Here is a 14,097-nt window from a genome sequence, read left to right on the forward strand (position 1 = left end):
GTCACCTGGGCATGGGAGTCCACGCAATACTGTTAGATCAACTGGTAGACCCAGTAGAGCTAATTTTAATCAGATTGGGGTAAGCAGACAACTCCAACAAATGACCAGGGGCTTGTAACTTGAAGCAGTCGTAAATATTTTAGTGTTACGTGTTCGTCACGACAGCACTTCGACAGTCATGGGGAAAGTTTAGTAGTATAACCTGAAACACACGTAGCTTTGGCGTAAAGCATACGTTAAGCTAGAAAAACATGACTGTAACTCGACAGTCTAAAACATTTATGACAAGGGGATTCCCCTGCTGGCATCAATGATACAAACTGAAAATGTCTGTAGCGTTTACTAACAACAAATGGGTGGGTGTAGTTCAGTGGTAGAGTGCTCACTTGATGTTCGATGGGTGGACGCAGAATCCTTCTCAATTTGTGTCCCGCGACCCAGTTCCCCCTCTCCTTACCCCCCCCCCCCTCCCATCGCGTCCATAAGTGTCGAAATAACCATGTTAGATATCACATAGTAATTTATCAAATATGCTGAAGTGTTGTTAAGTAAATTACAAATCATTTTTTAACATCGCACACACTTCAGTAATGATTGGGCTATATAATGATATAGTGTTTTGTTTAAAACGTTTAACCCCAGAAACAAGTTTGGCAGTTTCAGGGTTAGAGGGCCCTGATATCACTACCTTAGTCATTATAGGTTATAGGTTCGCCTTTTTAATCGCACAAACTAATGTTACGTCCATGCTACAACTAAATTTACACCTGTCCTAGATAAGGACTAAAATTGCAAGTGGTTCGTGTTACACACCTAACCTTTTAGTATTGCTCTCCGACTACCGTAAGTTTAGTAGGCCCTTCCGACTGCTTCGAGTTACAAGCCCCTGGATCCATCCCTGATGAGAATAACGATTGGTAAAATTATGTTATAACAGACAACAATTCAGATTGCATCATTGTTGTTTCACATTGATACAGAAACAATTTTTAATCAAATGCAAATGTCATTCCATTCCATAAAATCAAACTGAGGTCCAATACAGACTACACAACATATTTGTAACTCGAGTAACAAAAAACATTGTAAATAGCCATCTAGCATTATTACTTGTCAATACTACATAAACTTTATACATAAGCAAAGCCATCTTTAGTCTGTGGCTTGTTACATTTGAAAAAAAAAATAAATAGACAGTCATCATGGCAATCAACTAAATGTGTTATTCCACTAACACTTTCACAAGGTGGTCAAGATTAATATTGATTGTGACATCAGATTTTTTTCGTTTCAATTTAATATTTGTTATCGGTCAATGTATTTATTACACACCCACTTTGTCTATTATATATAACATTCAAAATAAGTGGGAGGTATCTAATTCCAATAATGAATACCGATTGAATGAACAGTATAATAAAGAAACGCTTCCTGATCATTTGAGTAAAAAAAACCAATTCTTGAACATAATTCTCTTTGAAAGTGCCCCTGTAATGACTGTTTGTCAGCTGTTAGGCTAAGTAATCCTGACATGATTATAGGACTGGTTTGTTTTCGTAAACAAAGATTAGACAAATAATATTAAACAATAACAACAAAACAACCCCTAAACAACCATCAAAGGGCAGGATGTACTGAGTGGTAGAGCACTTGCCTTGAGTATAATGGGTTGTACAAGTGAACACACTCAAAGGACATTTCGACCCCTCCCCCTGTACTCTATGACTGGTACATCAATGGCCATGGTATGTACTCTCCTGTTTATGGAATAATTCATATAGAAAATCCCCTTGCTGCCTTTTTGGTAGGAATGGCCTATGTAACAACAGGTGGCTTCACCCCTCTAGACAAGTGTCAGAATAATAACATGTAATCAGTCAACTGTGGTTTAAAATGTGCCGTGGTCGTTGAATATTCCTTTACTTTCCCATCAAAAACAACCAGACATAGTTTACTGCTGTGATGAAGTTTCAAGACAATGCTGGTCCACCCTCAACCCCGCAGACAAATCAACAGATTAGCAGGTTAGAGTGTTCTTATTTATAACCATAGTAATATAAACATGTGTGAGTTTCTGCTGATACCGTTTACTTATAAAGTTAAAAAGACACACAAATATATCATCTACACTGCACGAACTTGAAACGAAAATGTTGTACCAATCTTTGGCTTACAAAACAATGTTTTTTTAGGTGTTCTTATAAAATAATGACCCATTATTTGCAACACATAGTGGATCTGAATACTGAATTGAAATGCAGACTAAATGGTTATGTAATAAATACAGAATGACATATGCAGTGTTTTCGTTTCTTATTTATTGAATTCATTTATCAAGTGCAAGAACATATGGTCATACCCTTTGACTGCTAATATATGCAGTTTCTTGGTGTGTATATTCTTGCAAAATAAAGAAGAATAGAAAACATTATATACAGCATTCTGTATATGTAAAAATTATGAACTCTAGGTAAATTCCCTTTGTAGTCTAAACTCTTGTCAGCTAAAGACTTTATTAAGTCAACAGAGATGTTAGAATTGACATTGTCACAATAGTAGCTCTGTGTGTCTACGTTAGCTTGAGACTTTCATCAAGTCGACAGAGACGTTCGAGCTGACACTTGTCACAATAGTAGCTCTGTGTCTATGTCAACTAGAGACTTTAATCAAGTCAACACAGATGTTCGAGCTGACACTTGTCACAATAGTAGCTCTGTGTCTATGTCAACTAGAGACTTTAATCAAGTCAACACAGATGTTCGAGCTGACACTTGTCACAATAGTAGCTCTGTGTGTCTACGTCAGCTAGAGACTTTAATCAAGTCAACACAGATGTTCGAGCTGACACTTGTCACAGTAGTAGCTCTGTGTGTCTACGTCAGCTAGAGACTTTTATCAAGTCGACAGAGACGTTCGAGCTGACACTTGTCACAATAGTAGCTCTGTGTGTCTACGTCAGCTAGAGACTTTTATCAAGTCGACAGAGACGTTCGAGCTGACACTTGTCATAATAGTATCTCTGTGTGTCTACGTCAGCTAGAGACTTTAATCAAGTCAACACAGATGTTCGAGCTGACACTTGTCACAGTAGTAGCTCTGTGTGTCTACGTCAGCTAGAGACTTTTATCAAGTCGACAGAGACGTTCGAGCTGACACTTGTCACAATAGTAGCTCTGTGTGTCTACGTCAGCTAAGAGACTTTTATCAAGTTGACAGACGTTCGAGCTGTCATTTGTCACAATAATAGCTCTGTATATCTACGTCAGCTAGAGACTTTTATCAAGTCGACAGAGACGTTTGAGCTGACACTTGTCACAATAGTAGCTCTGTGTGTCTACGTCAGCTTGAGAATTTCATCAAATCGACAAAGACGTTCGAGCTGATACTTGTCACAGTAGTAGCTCTGTGTGTCTACGTCAGCTAGAGACTTTCATCAAGTCGACAGAGATGTTCGAGCTGACACTTGTCACAGTAGTAGCTCTGTGTGTCTACGTTAGCTAGAGACTTTTATCAAGTCGACAGAGACGTTCGAGCTGACACTTGTCACAATAGTAGCTCTGTGTGTCTACGTTAGCTAGAGACTTTCATCAAGTCGACAACGTTCGAGCTGACACTTGTCACAGTAGTAGCTCTGTGTGTCTACGTTAGCTAGAGACTTTTATCAAGTCGACAGAGACGTTTGAGCTGACACTTGTCACAATAGTAGCTCTGTGTGTCTACGTTAGCTAGAGACTTTCATCAAGTCGACAACGTTCGAGCTGACACTTGTCACAATAGTAGCTCTGTGTCTCTGCCAACTAGAGACTTTTATCAAGTCGACAGAGACGTTCGAGCTGACACTTGTCACAATAGTAGCTCTGTGTGTCTACGTCAGCTAGAGACTTTCATCAAGTCGACAGAGACGTTCGAGCTGACACTTGTCACAGTAGTAGCTCTGTGTGTCCACCATCTCTTCTGTCCAGCCAACACATTTTCGGTGAACCCACACACCGCAGTCCATTTCACACCCAATCCACCGGCCCATGCGTTTGTTATCACGCCGGACATTGTACAGCTCCCCACATATTTCACAATGGGCTTCATCTTCATCACTCTCCTCACTAGTGTCATCATCACTGTCATCATCATCATCGTCATTATCCATTTCATTGCCAGATTCTCCAGAATCAGATACTTTATCAGGTGCAGTAGTTACTACAGTTTCAACACCAAGTTTGTGTTTCTGATTGGAAAAATCTGTGCCAGTATTTTCATTCTTATCGTCATTACTTTTGGCTACTGTGTCCTCTGTCTTGTAGCAATGATCAGAGTTTATGTGAAGATTATTCTGTTTGTTTGGTCCTGAGATATGTTCTATATTATGAGTTGTGTAAGGCACCACTTTATTCACATCTTCGTTATCCCCATCAACCACGTTTCCTGTGCTGTTTGTTTCATGTTTTGTGTTAACTGGCTTCTCATGATTTTTATCACTGGATACTTCAGATGTCAAAGAAGAATCTATATTGCTAGAGGTAGATGCTATTTTCTTGGATGAGGAATCTATCTTGGCATCCATATGAACAGGTTTCTCTCTGTCTCCTGAGACAGACGGATTTGATGCAGGTGAACTACTATTATTAGAATCTGCTGCTGATTTCAATGGTGTTTTCAAACTATCACTGGAAAGCGTTTTCTCTTTGTCTTTTGGAATAGCTGCCACAGCTGTTGGTGGAATAAACACCTTGCTAGATGGAGCTGTTCCGTCTATAGATGTCGATGTCAATGTCGATGTCGATGCAGGCACCAATAAACTGAAGACTGGCAGTTGAGGGTCACTATTTCTCACTGGCTGAGCGATTGGAACCTGTGCTTTTTCTAATTTCTTTGAAAAAGGAACCTTACGCTGACCTGTTGGATTGGTGTAAGTAATGGGAATTGCGAAATGCTGCTGTGATCTGGATTTTTCAATATGTGAAAGTGGCATAAATATTGCATTGTTCATAGGTGACAATAAGGAGACCCGTCCTTTGGCATTTCCTTGTATGGGCATTAATATCGTTTGGCCTGCAGAAGGCACAGTAATGGAAGATTTTCTCCTGTCAGAACTTGTAACATGCGACTGAGGAACAATCATCATCGGCTGACTGATGGCAGGAAGGAATGTAACAGGTTGTTTCACAGTACTTAATGTAGCTGCTGGAACTTGTGAACTAGCTGGATAACAAACAGAAGCTGGCAAGTCGCCAATCGTTGATGTTGTTGATACAGTACCAAGTATTTTCTCTGCATTAGATAGATGAACCGATGACAGTGCAGTCGAAGGTAACAGCAGGCTAATTGATGTTGATGACGACGACACAATTTCAGAGTCATCACTGGAGGATACGTTGTTAGGAGGTAGAGAACTCTGTTTTTCTGGCACCACAAAGACATCACCTTGTCCACAAGAAACAGAAGAGTTTGTCCTTTCAACGTAAGGAAATGCATTTCCATTAGTATTGTGTCCAAGAGCTGTGGGTTTAAGCGGCCACTTGCTGCTTCCAGTTTTGAGGTAGGTGATCTGATTCAGCACAGCACCACTGTTGTCCAACCAATTGTCACTGTTGCCTGGACAGATCCCGCTGGTCAAATACCTTTCCCACATAGCATCACAAGTGGCATATGTCCATGTTCTGTCCAAGTAATCACTGTACTGAAAGAATGCCCTTCCGCCACACTGCGTCACCAGATCAAAGATTTTAGAACACAACAGCTTCTTCCTTTCACGTCGGAATTTGCTCCGTTTTTGTTCGTTTTGTATATAAACCTTTTTCTCCTGCTGTGGAACATTACTGACACTGCTGAAAAGAGAAAAAATTTCTGTAAAATTTTAATTCCAACAATATTTTGTTAATGAACTGACATTACCTATATAAATTAGAATATAACAGTACTTATTCTCTTTAAAGCTATTTTGCTGTTGGAAGTCATAACATAATAATTAAGCGGAACACATAGAGGTAATTTGTTTTTAAATAATTATATTGAAAGACACAATTTTTAAACTGTAATATTTGGAAATGATTCACGAGTCTGGCACTGTCAAAATATACTGTAGCACATGTGCATGTGCCATCTGCTGCCAGATCTGTAGTTCACGCCAGCAGAAATAGTGTTTTATTACATTCAATTCAGAGTTTTTCTTTTCTACAGATATCATAATCACCAGATCCAGTGCATTTTGGACCTTACTTGTACAGCCAGTTTTCATTAAAATGTTGCACTTCATAGGAAATTATATAGCGAGCAAGGCTTTCTGCCTAATAATTTGAGAGAAAGTAATAAAAACAAAACAGATCACAAGTGCCTCCACTAGGAGGTTATGGGTTTGAAATTGGACACTGCATTTCACATACTTTGACTAATTTTAAACAACAGTTTACAATAATCCTTCTAAAAAATTATAAAAATGTTGCCATCAATTCCCATGACTTTAGGGTACATAATTTTACCCTTTGAGCCCACTGTGAGCAACATTTGTCACACTTTAACAAATGACATGGATAGGTTGTATGCATTGCTCAGATGGCCTGAATGTTAATGAATACCTATCTAAATAGGAGCGAAAAGATGACACACAAAAACCCCACCCTTGAATACTAAATGAACTAGACACCTTACCCTCATTATAGATACTTTTAAACCAGTTATGGAGTTGTTTAATACAATTTTATGTCTGAAAATAAAAAAGTGCAGTATTTTTCACTAATTGGGTAATTTGTAATTTTATTTTTTCAGATGTAAAACTAAGAAACCCCAAAACCCACATCGAAAATATCCTACTTGTTAAGATGAAATTTTTTTTCTCCATATAACCAAGGTCATCCAAACACGATATGACTTAGATTTTAGATATCATAAGAGAAATAATCCATATACCTAAGGTTATAAAGGAAAAGAAAAAAAAAAAAAAAAAAATCCATATAACTAAGGTTATGCTAAAATAACCATATTTCAATGGTATTCTGAAATCCAACACACTAGTTATTGGAAACAAGGCTTCTTAACATTTGTCTGTAAAAATACATTAGTAAAATAAAACACAACTACATGTATATTTGTCATAAACACTTTATTTACACCACTTGAATATACCAAGAGAATGTCTAATGATAAAATGAATGATAATGAAATAACATGTCTAATGATGTAATTAATTATAACTACAAATGTAATGGCAACATTAATTATAATTACAGAATATGAAAAAACTAAATTGACATTATGCAATCCTCCAATATTATTACAGTGAAACCAGTGTACACCGGATCAAAAAAAAGAAAGAAATGTTTTATTTAACGACGCACTCAACACATTTTATTTACGGTTATATGGCGTCAGACATATGGTTAAGGACCACACAGATTTTGAGAGGAAACCCGCTGTCGCCACTACATGAGCTACTCTTCCGATTAGCAGCAAGGGATCTTTTATTTGCGTTTCCCACAGGCAGGATAGCACAAACCATGGCCTTTATTGAACCAGTTATGGATCACTGGTCGGTGTAAGTGGTTTACACCTACCCATTGAGCCTTGCGGAGCACTCACTCAAGGTTTGGAGTCGGTATCTGGATTAAAAATCCCATGCCTCGACTGGGATCCGAACCCAGTACCTACCAGCCTGTAGACCGATGGCCTGCCACGACGCCACCGAGGCCGGTACACCAGATCATGCCGGGGACATAATATTTATCTGATTTAGACAAGATTTGGTATTTAGAGGGTCATGTTTTAGAATTTGGAAAATTCAGGACCATGAAACGTGGTAGGTTTTTACAGGATTCCGGTTTATTCAGGGTCCTGTTTAGACCAGTTTTACTGTATTATTATTTTAATCCTGCAACCACCATTTGTATAAATCATGATGACTGATTAAAGCCAGATGATAAATTGTTATTTGCAAATTATCAGCAGTCATGTGATCTAAGCCAGACTTAAATAGATTTTCAACTGGATTTTTTTCTACCTACCTACATGTATGAATTAAAAAGTTCGTAAACTCTTTTTAATTTTGAAAAGTATGACATCATGGATTTTGTTTGATGTCATACTGCAAAAAGGTTAATGGTTTAGTCAGATTGTGTAAAACTTTCATATCAGAAGTGTAACAGCAGGATAAAAAAATATGTTAACAACATACGTATAGGATACTGGCTTCATCTTTTTCATAGTGAACATGGAATTTCAATCAGAAAGGTCCACCTACTTCCCAGTTCTTAAGATTACAAGACAAAGCTGACAATCCTATATCATTAGGCAACTTATTCTGTATGATTTTGGAAGGAAGGAAGGAAGGAAGAAAATGTTTTATTTAACAACACACTAAACACATTTTATTGACGGTTATATGGAGTCGGACACAAGGTTAAGCAGCACTGGCTGGAATGAGAAATAGCCCAATGGGGCCACCGACAGGGATCGATCCTAAACAAACTGTGCATTTTGCGAGCACTTTACCACTGGGCTACGTTCTGCCCTGTATGATTTTGGAGTTAGCAGTGAAGTTCTACTGATGTGAGTACAATTCAACACACAACTATAGTATACCCATTGAATAGGATGTTAAAACTGTCCTTCATGTGATATACATTACCGGCACATCATGTTGCTTAAAACATTTTTCTCAAAAGACGAAAATGGATAGTGTATATATCTTTTTAGATTTGAACTCTTTATATATATTCTCTATATAAACACTGGCGGTAAATATGCATTGAGGTTGTTCCAAAAATAGACACAATGATCTCTCTAATGTTATTTCATGTATGCTGCACTCCGAGGAAATATCTCAGCATTCTACCCTGGGTACATGCATCAGCTACCTGTCTGTGCTGGCACTGGTAAGGAGTTGGTGATGGGTTAAGATTCTGGTACTTTCCAGCCTTAGATCCAATGGGTTAATCATTGTTCAGTCAAGACTGGGGTTTAAATAAATGATATAAATAATATTATAAAATTAAACGTCAAAAGGTTTAGTATTATTAAAATTTTATCATTTGATACATTATCTAAAAGTATGCATGTTTGTGTGTTCTTAGGGTTGTAAACCAAACAAAACGAACATTTAAACAACAAAAAACATTTTTAAGTGGTCAATCTTGCAACATGTAAATAAAACTAATGTAAACTAATGTCCACAGAACACTTAATTTTTGTTACAACCAAATTTCTTTTGAAATGGCACCTGTACATAACAGCACTCACAAGTTTTTTTTAAAAACAATATAAAGTGAATGTATACAATAAAACTGACATATAAAAAGTAAAATGCAGTTTTAAAAACATACCTGTACATATTATATACATGTCTTTGAAACAACACTAACCAAAGATTTAGCTCAAATCTTTACAAAACAACTTAAAAGTCTGACAAATTAGCACTATATTCCTTTTAACTGAAAATCAGTTTGGGGTGGATAAAAAAACGAATAATAAAAGAAAGAAGCCAATTTGGCAGATTAGCTCAAACACTGAAACCGGTCTAAACTGGATCATGCCAAAGACATAAAATATTTAACTGATTTAGACAAAATCTGGTGTTTAGAGAGTCGCATTTCAGAATTGAGAAAATTCATGACCATGAAACTTGGCTGGTTTTGACAGGATTCTGGTTTGTTCAGGGTCCGAGTTAGACAGGTTTCTTCATAGTATATATCAACGTTGGTTTTTGTGGGCCAAGTAAAATGCACTAAAATTAAGTTTTACTGAAGATGTTTACGTTTTAATTTGCAAACAAGCAAAGCACTCAGGCGGGTGGGGTGGCGGCGGCGCAAGGAGGTGCGTGCGTGCGTGCATATGTGTGCATTTTAAAGTGTCATATGTATTTAGTCTTTTGCAGGAAAAGTGAGTTACCATTAGTTCTCTCCTCCACATTTGCCTGAAATGTTTTAGGAGAAGCCATTGATCAACTTGAAATAAATGTTTAATAAAATGTTATTTGAAACTTCGTGTAATTGCTCATCTAGCACCATTTCAGTAGTGATCTTCAGTTTGCCTTGAGTTTGTTCATGGCGAAGACTGCATGCATGTGTATAGATCATAAAAACTACAGTTATCTAACATAACGTGGAACTAATCTCATGTACAGGAAAGATTAAAAACAAATTGGCATCTCAACTAACACTGCTCATTTCCTATTTTGTAATTAATGCATTACACACCTTCAAAATTCAGATCATCTTGCAACGACTAGTTTGTAAAAATAATAAAGTAAATACCTGATAATGATATTGCAAGTTAATTTTGAAACTGCTTTTTGTGGGAACACAGCTGATTGCAGTTGCGAATTTCAAAGGCTGATAAGTGATTACATAACCCACTCCCTCTAACCAACGTAACCCACACCCTCTAACCAACATAACCCAGTCCACTCCCTCTAACCAACATAACCCACTTCCCTCTAACCAACATAACTCCACTTACTCTAACCACGAGAAAACTGTTGAGCAATTACCCTTAAAATTCAGGAACAACAATTGCTAAATTAATGAACAATAATTAGTAATCAGCCATAAAAATATATTCGAGTTCAATGCCACGTATAAAAGCATTATTTATTTATATTATCTGTAAATAAAATACAGAAAGAATAAATAAAAAATAAAATAATAATTAAAACAAATGAGAAGAGTTAAAAATAATGTATACTTAATGATATACAGAAATTTCAATTTACATCATTTTTGTTTCATTATTTGGTCAGTATATGATAAATATACATGACAACACAAACCATTTACTTGATAAATCTTTTTTCTTTCTTTCTCTCCTATTTTTCTAGCACTTTATCAAAATGAAAAAAGACAAATTTGGGTAAATTGTACTGTAGTTTGTAGAAGACACACAGCCTAGAGGTGGTTATGGGGACTGTATCCCTTCCCCTCTCATTGTTCACTACATTTTTCTATTAAAACAAGAATGTCTGACATACCATAAACATTTTTGATACACTGTGATGAACATCCAAAGATGCAACTATAAACCAACAACATATAGTTTGTGAGAAACTGACCTAAACTTTATTGTTAAACTTTAATGCAGAAGTTGACACTGCGGTCTCCACTGGAAAAGTAATACCTAAAAACCTTGCCTTTTTACTTCATAAAGGTCAGACAAGACTTCTACATTATGGAAGCCCCACTCTCATCGCTAGTGATATTCAACGTTGGGCTAGTAAATAACTATTGCCATGCCCGATGGCTAGTGAAAAAAGTGGTCAAATGCTGCATTTAAGTATATTTTGTAAATATGGATATCCTGCCCATCCCCCAATTTTATTGTTTTTAAGCTCTATCTCCCTCTTTAGGTGATATTATTACTGTTAGTAAAATTGTATTAAATTAAGTAATGTAGGGTTAGTGAATGTTAAATTGTGGCTAGTAAATATTAAAAATCATTGATCCCATAGCTAGTGGATTTTATAAAAATTCCATAAGCCCTGGGCGAGACAAACATTATGACAAGAAAAATAAAATTGTGACATCTCATTTGCTTTAATTAAACTTCGTAGCTCTGTACAATATAATCGGCATAATGAAATGATGAAACATGTTTCTATGTTTTTTGTTTATTATTTTGAATGGATGATAATCTAGACATTAACTAAAAATTAATTGTCTAATAAAATGTGTCTTGATGCAATAAAGTCAATTACTGTCTTGGTTGTCTATTGCCAGATTTCAAAACCTGTATTTCACGGACTCAAATATGGAAGTTTTAAAAATCTTCAACACCATAAAACATACCCATATATATATATATATATATATATATATATATACACACACACACACACACACACACACACACATAAAACTGACCACTTCAGCTGCACTAATGTTGTTTGTTAAAAACATTAAAATATGATTTTAACATCATATATAAAATATTGTTTTGAAACACATGCACTATGATTAATTACATAGACAGTACATTTGGTGGGTTTTTTCAACTGTTAAAGTACAATGGTCGACTGCTCCAACTCTGAACATTGTGTGCACTGGTAGCTCCTGGAGCCCACCATTTTGTTGGTCCATCCAATACATTTACTGTGAACCCATGCACCACAGTTCATCTTGCAGCGCACCCACCAGCCATCATGTTGTTCAGTATTATCGGCAACATTGAACTCCACGTTACAGATTTCACAACACCGTTCTTCACCATCGTCGTCATCATCATCATCCTCTGAACAAGTGATACACTCCTCGTCACTGAAATCCTCATCCTCAGTCTCCTCAGACTCTGAATCACTCTGAATCATTATAGGCGTAGTTCGTTTTTCATCAACAGGTAAATACTCAATTTTTTCAATCACCGGTTCATCAGAATCGGAATCGTTATCATTCATACGTTTTGAAGTAGAAGTGCTTCCACTTCCACTAGCTTTCACCTTCAAAGTCCTTGCAGCAGTTGCTGTGTGGCCAATTCCAGAGTCATTATTCATAATGGACATCAGCACCGTTCCAGTCTGACCCTGTGAAGAAACCACTTTCTTCGCAATTATTATCTTTTTAACTGAAGAATTCACCGACCCATTACCCGGCCTACTTTGCACGGTAATTATTTTTGGAGGATTTGATAACGTATTGCCTAAAGAAGGCTTGTTGGTACCAGTGTTAAATGACCTCACTGTATGGAGCGATGATTTTAACCCCGACTTGATTCCCATCATGCTCTCAGTGTGTCGTCCAAGCAGTGGTTGCGATACAGTCATGTTCTGGGAGCTAGCATATGAAATGCTTTGTTGAACACTTCCTTGTTCGTCCAGCCAGTTATCATCTGCACCGCCACCAGTGTTCATATACCACTTCCACATGTTGTCAGACGTGGCGTAGGTCCACCTACTGCTGGAGGTGTCTCTGTACTGAAGGAAGATTTCTCCTCCACAAACCTTCACCATCTCCGTGCACTTCACACACAGAGATTTCCTCTGCCGCTCCACCAACTGTTTAACACTCATCCCAGAATCATCAGCACTCACTTCCAGTGGATCACACCCTGCAGATTTGCTGAAAGTCAACAAAATAATGCTTCAAACTAACAATTGATCATTACTGTAAGTAATTTTACATCTGCTGCACAAATACCTGAAGTAGACCTACCATCACAAGAATCCAGAAAAATACATCAAGAGAAAAACTAAATTAATTCAAGACTTTTGTTTTACCATTCAGTCAGGGTTTTTTCCTATTTTTTGTCTTCTGTTTCCAGTGAGTCCTGCAGATCTACATTCAAGTCATATGCAAATGAACACTTTTATTGCTAGTGAGATGGACAAAACTGATTTAAATTTGAGCAATCATAATTCTGTAAAATGCTATTAATGCAAACATTCTGAAACGATCATTTTGTTGTGGACTAGATTGTGTTTTCCCTTGCCTATTATGTTTTGTGTGCCAATACTTTCGGGGAACATTTCAAAATGTCAAGTTGTTTTTGACAGCTGTACAATTGGTAGGGAAGCACTTTCTATACCATTAAATATGGCAAGTGACAAGAAATTGCCACTTCCTGTTTATTGATAACATCCCTGAGCAGTGTGTTTATTATCATCCCAGCAATTGTTTCATCAATGGCTATTATTTAACTCTTCTTTCTTTTTAGAACAAGAAAAATTCACTGCCAGCACATGGCTACACTTACATCAGAAGTGAGATATTCACCTTCCCATAAACAGGACAGGACAGGACAGGACATTCCATGGTCTTGGTTTACCAGTTGAGAAAACTGGTTTAATGGTAATGCAACTGGTTACTGTTGATGGGGATGTGGCTATTTATATTAAGCTATTGACAAATTAGAACAGTTCTATGCACATGGAATTTTAATTTGACAATACTTAATCATAATATTTAACTATACAGAAAGTACTAGAGGTGTAACAATACAGTGATGTTACAGAATCTGATTATGATTCTCTAGTTTTATTCAATGACACATTTGAATTGGTTAAATGGCATCAGACATACCGGTAAGAGTTGAAGGACCAGAGATAATAAGAAGAAATCTGCTGCCACTACTCCATAGACTACTCTTTGATTAGCAGAATCTTTTATATGTACCATCCCACAACAG

General features: G+C 36.9%; 1 protein-coding gene across 2 annotated transcripts in view; it reads right to left on the minus strand.

Annotated features, from left to right (window-relative positions):
- Positions 1–14,097, minus strand: part of LOC121367611 (mucin-5AC-like) — a 53,890-nt gene that overhangs the window by 9,993 nt on the left and 29,800 nt on the right. Inside the window, exon 5 of one of the 2 annotated variants that reach the window (XM_041491892.1) lies at positions 956–5,822. The exons of the other annotated variant lie outside the window; for it this stretch is intronic. Coding sequence (XP_041347826.1) covers positions 3,875–5,822 — 1,948 coding nt within the window. The 3' untranslated portion in view covers positions 956–3,874. Of the gene's footprint in view, positions 1–955; positions 5,823–14,097 lie in introns of those variants that run through there. 2 annotated transcript variants of the gene reach the window in all.

This window comes from Gigantopelta aegis, chromosome 3 (assembly GCF_016097555.1).
Source record: "Gigantopelta aegis isolate Gae_Host chromosome 3, Gae_host_genome, whole genome shotgun sequence".
NCBI classification, from domain to species: domain Eukaryota; kingdom Metazoa; phylum Mollusca; class Gastropoda; order Neomphalida; family Peltospiridae; genus Gigantopelta; species Gigantopelta aegis.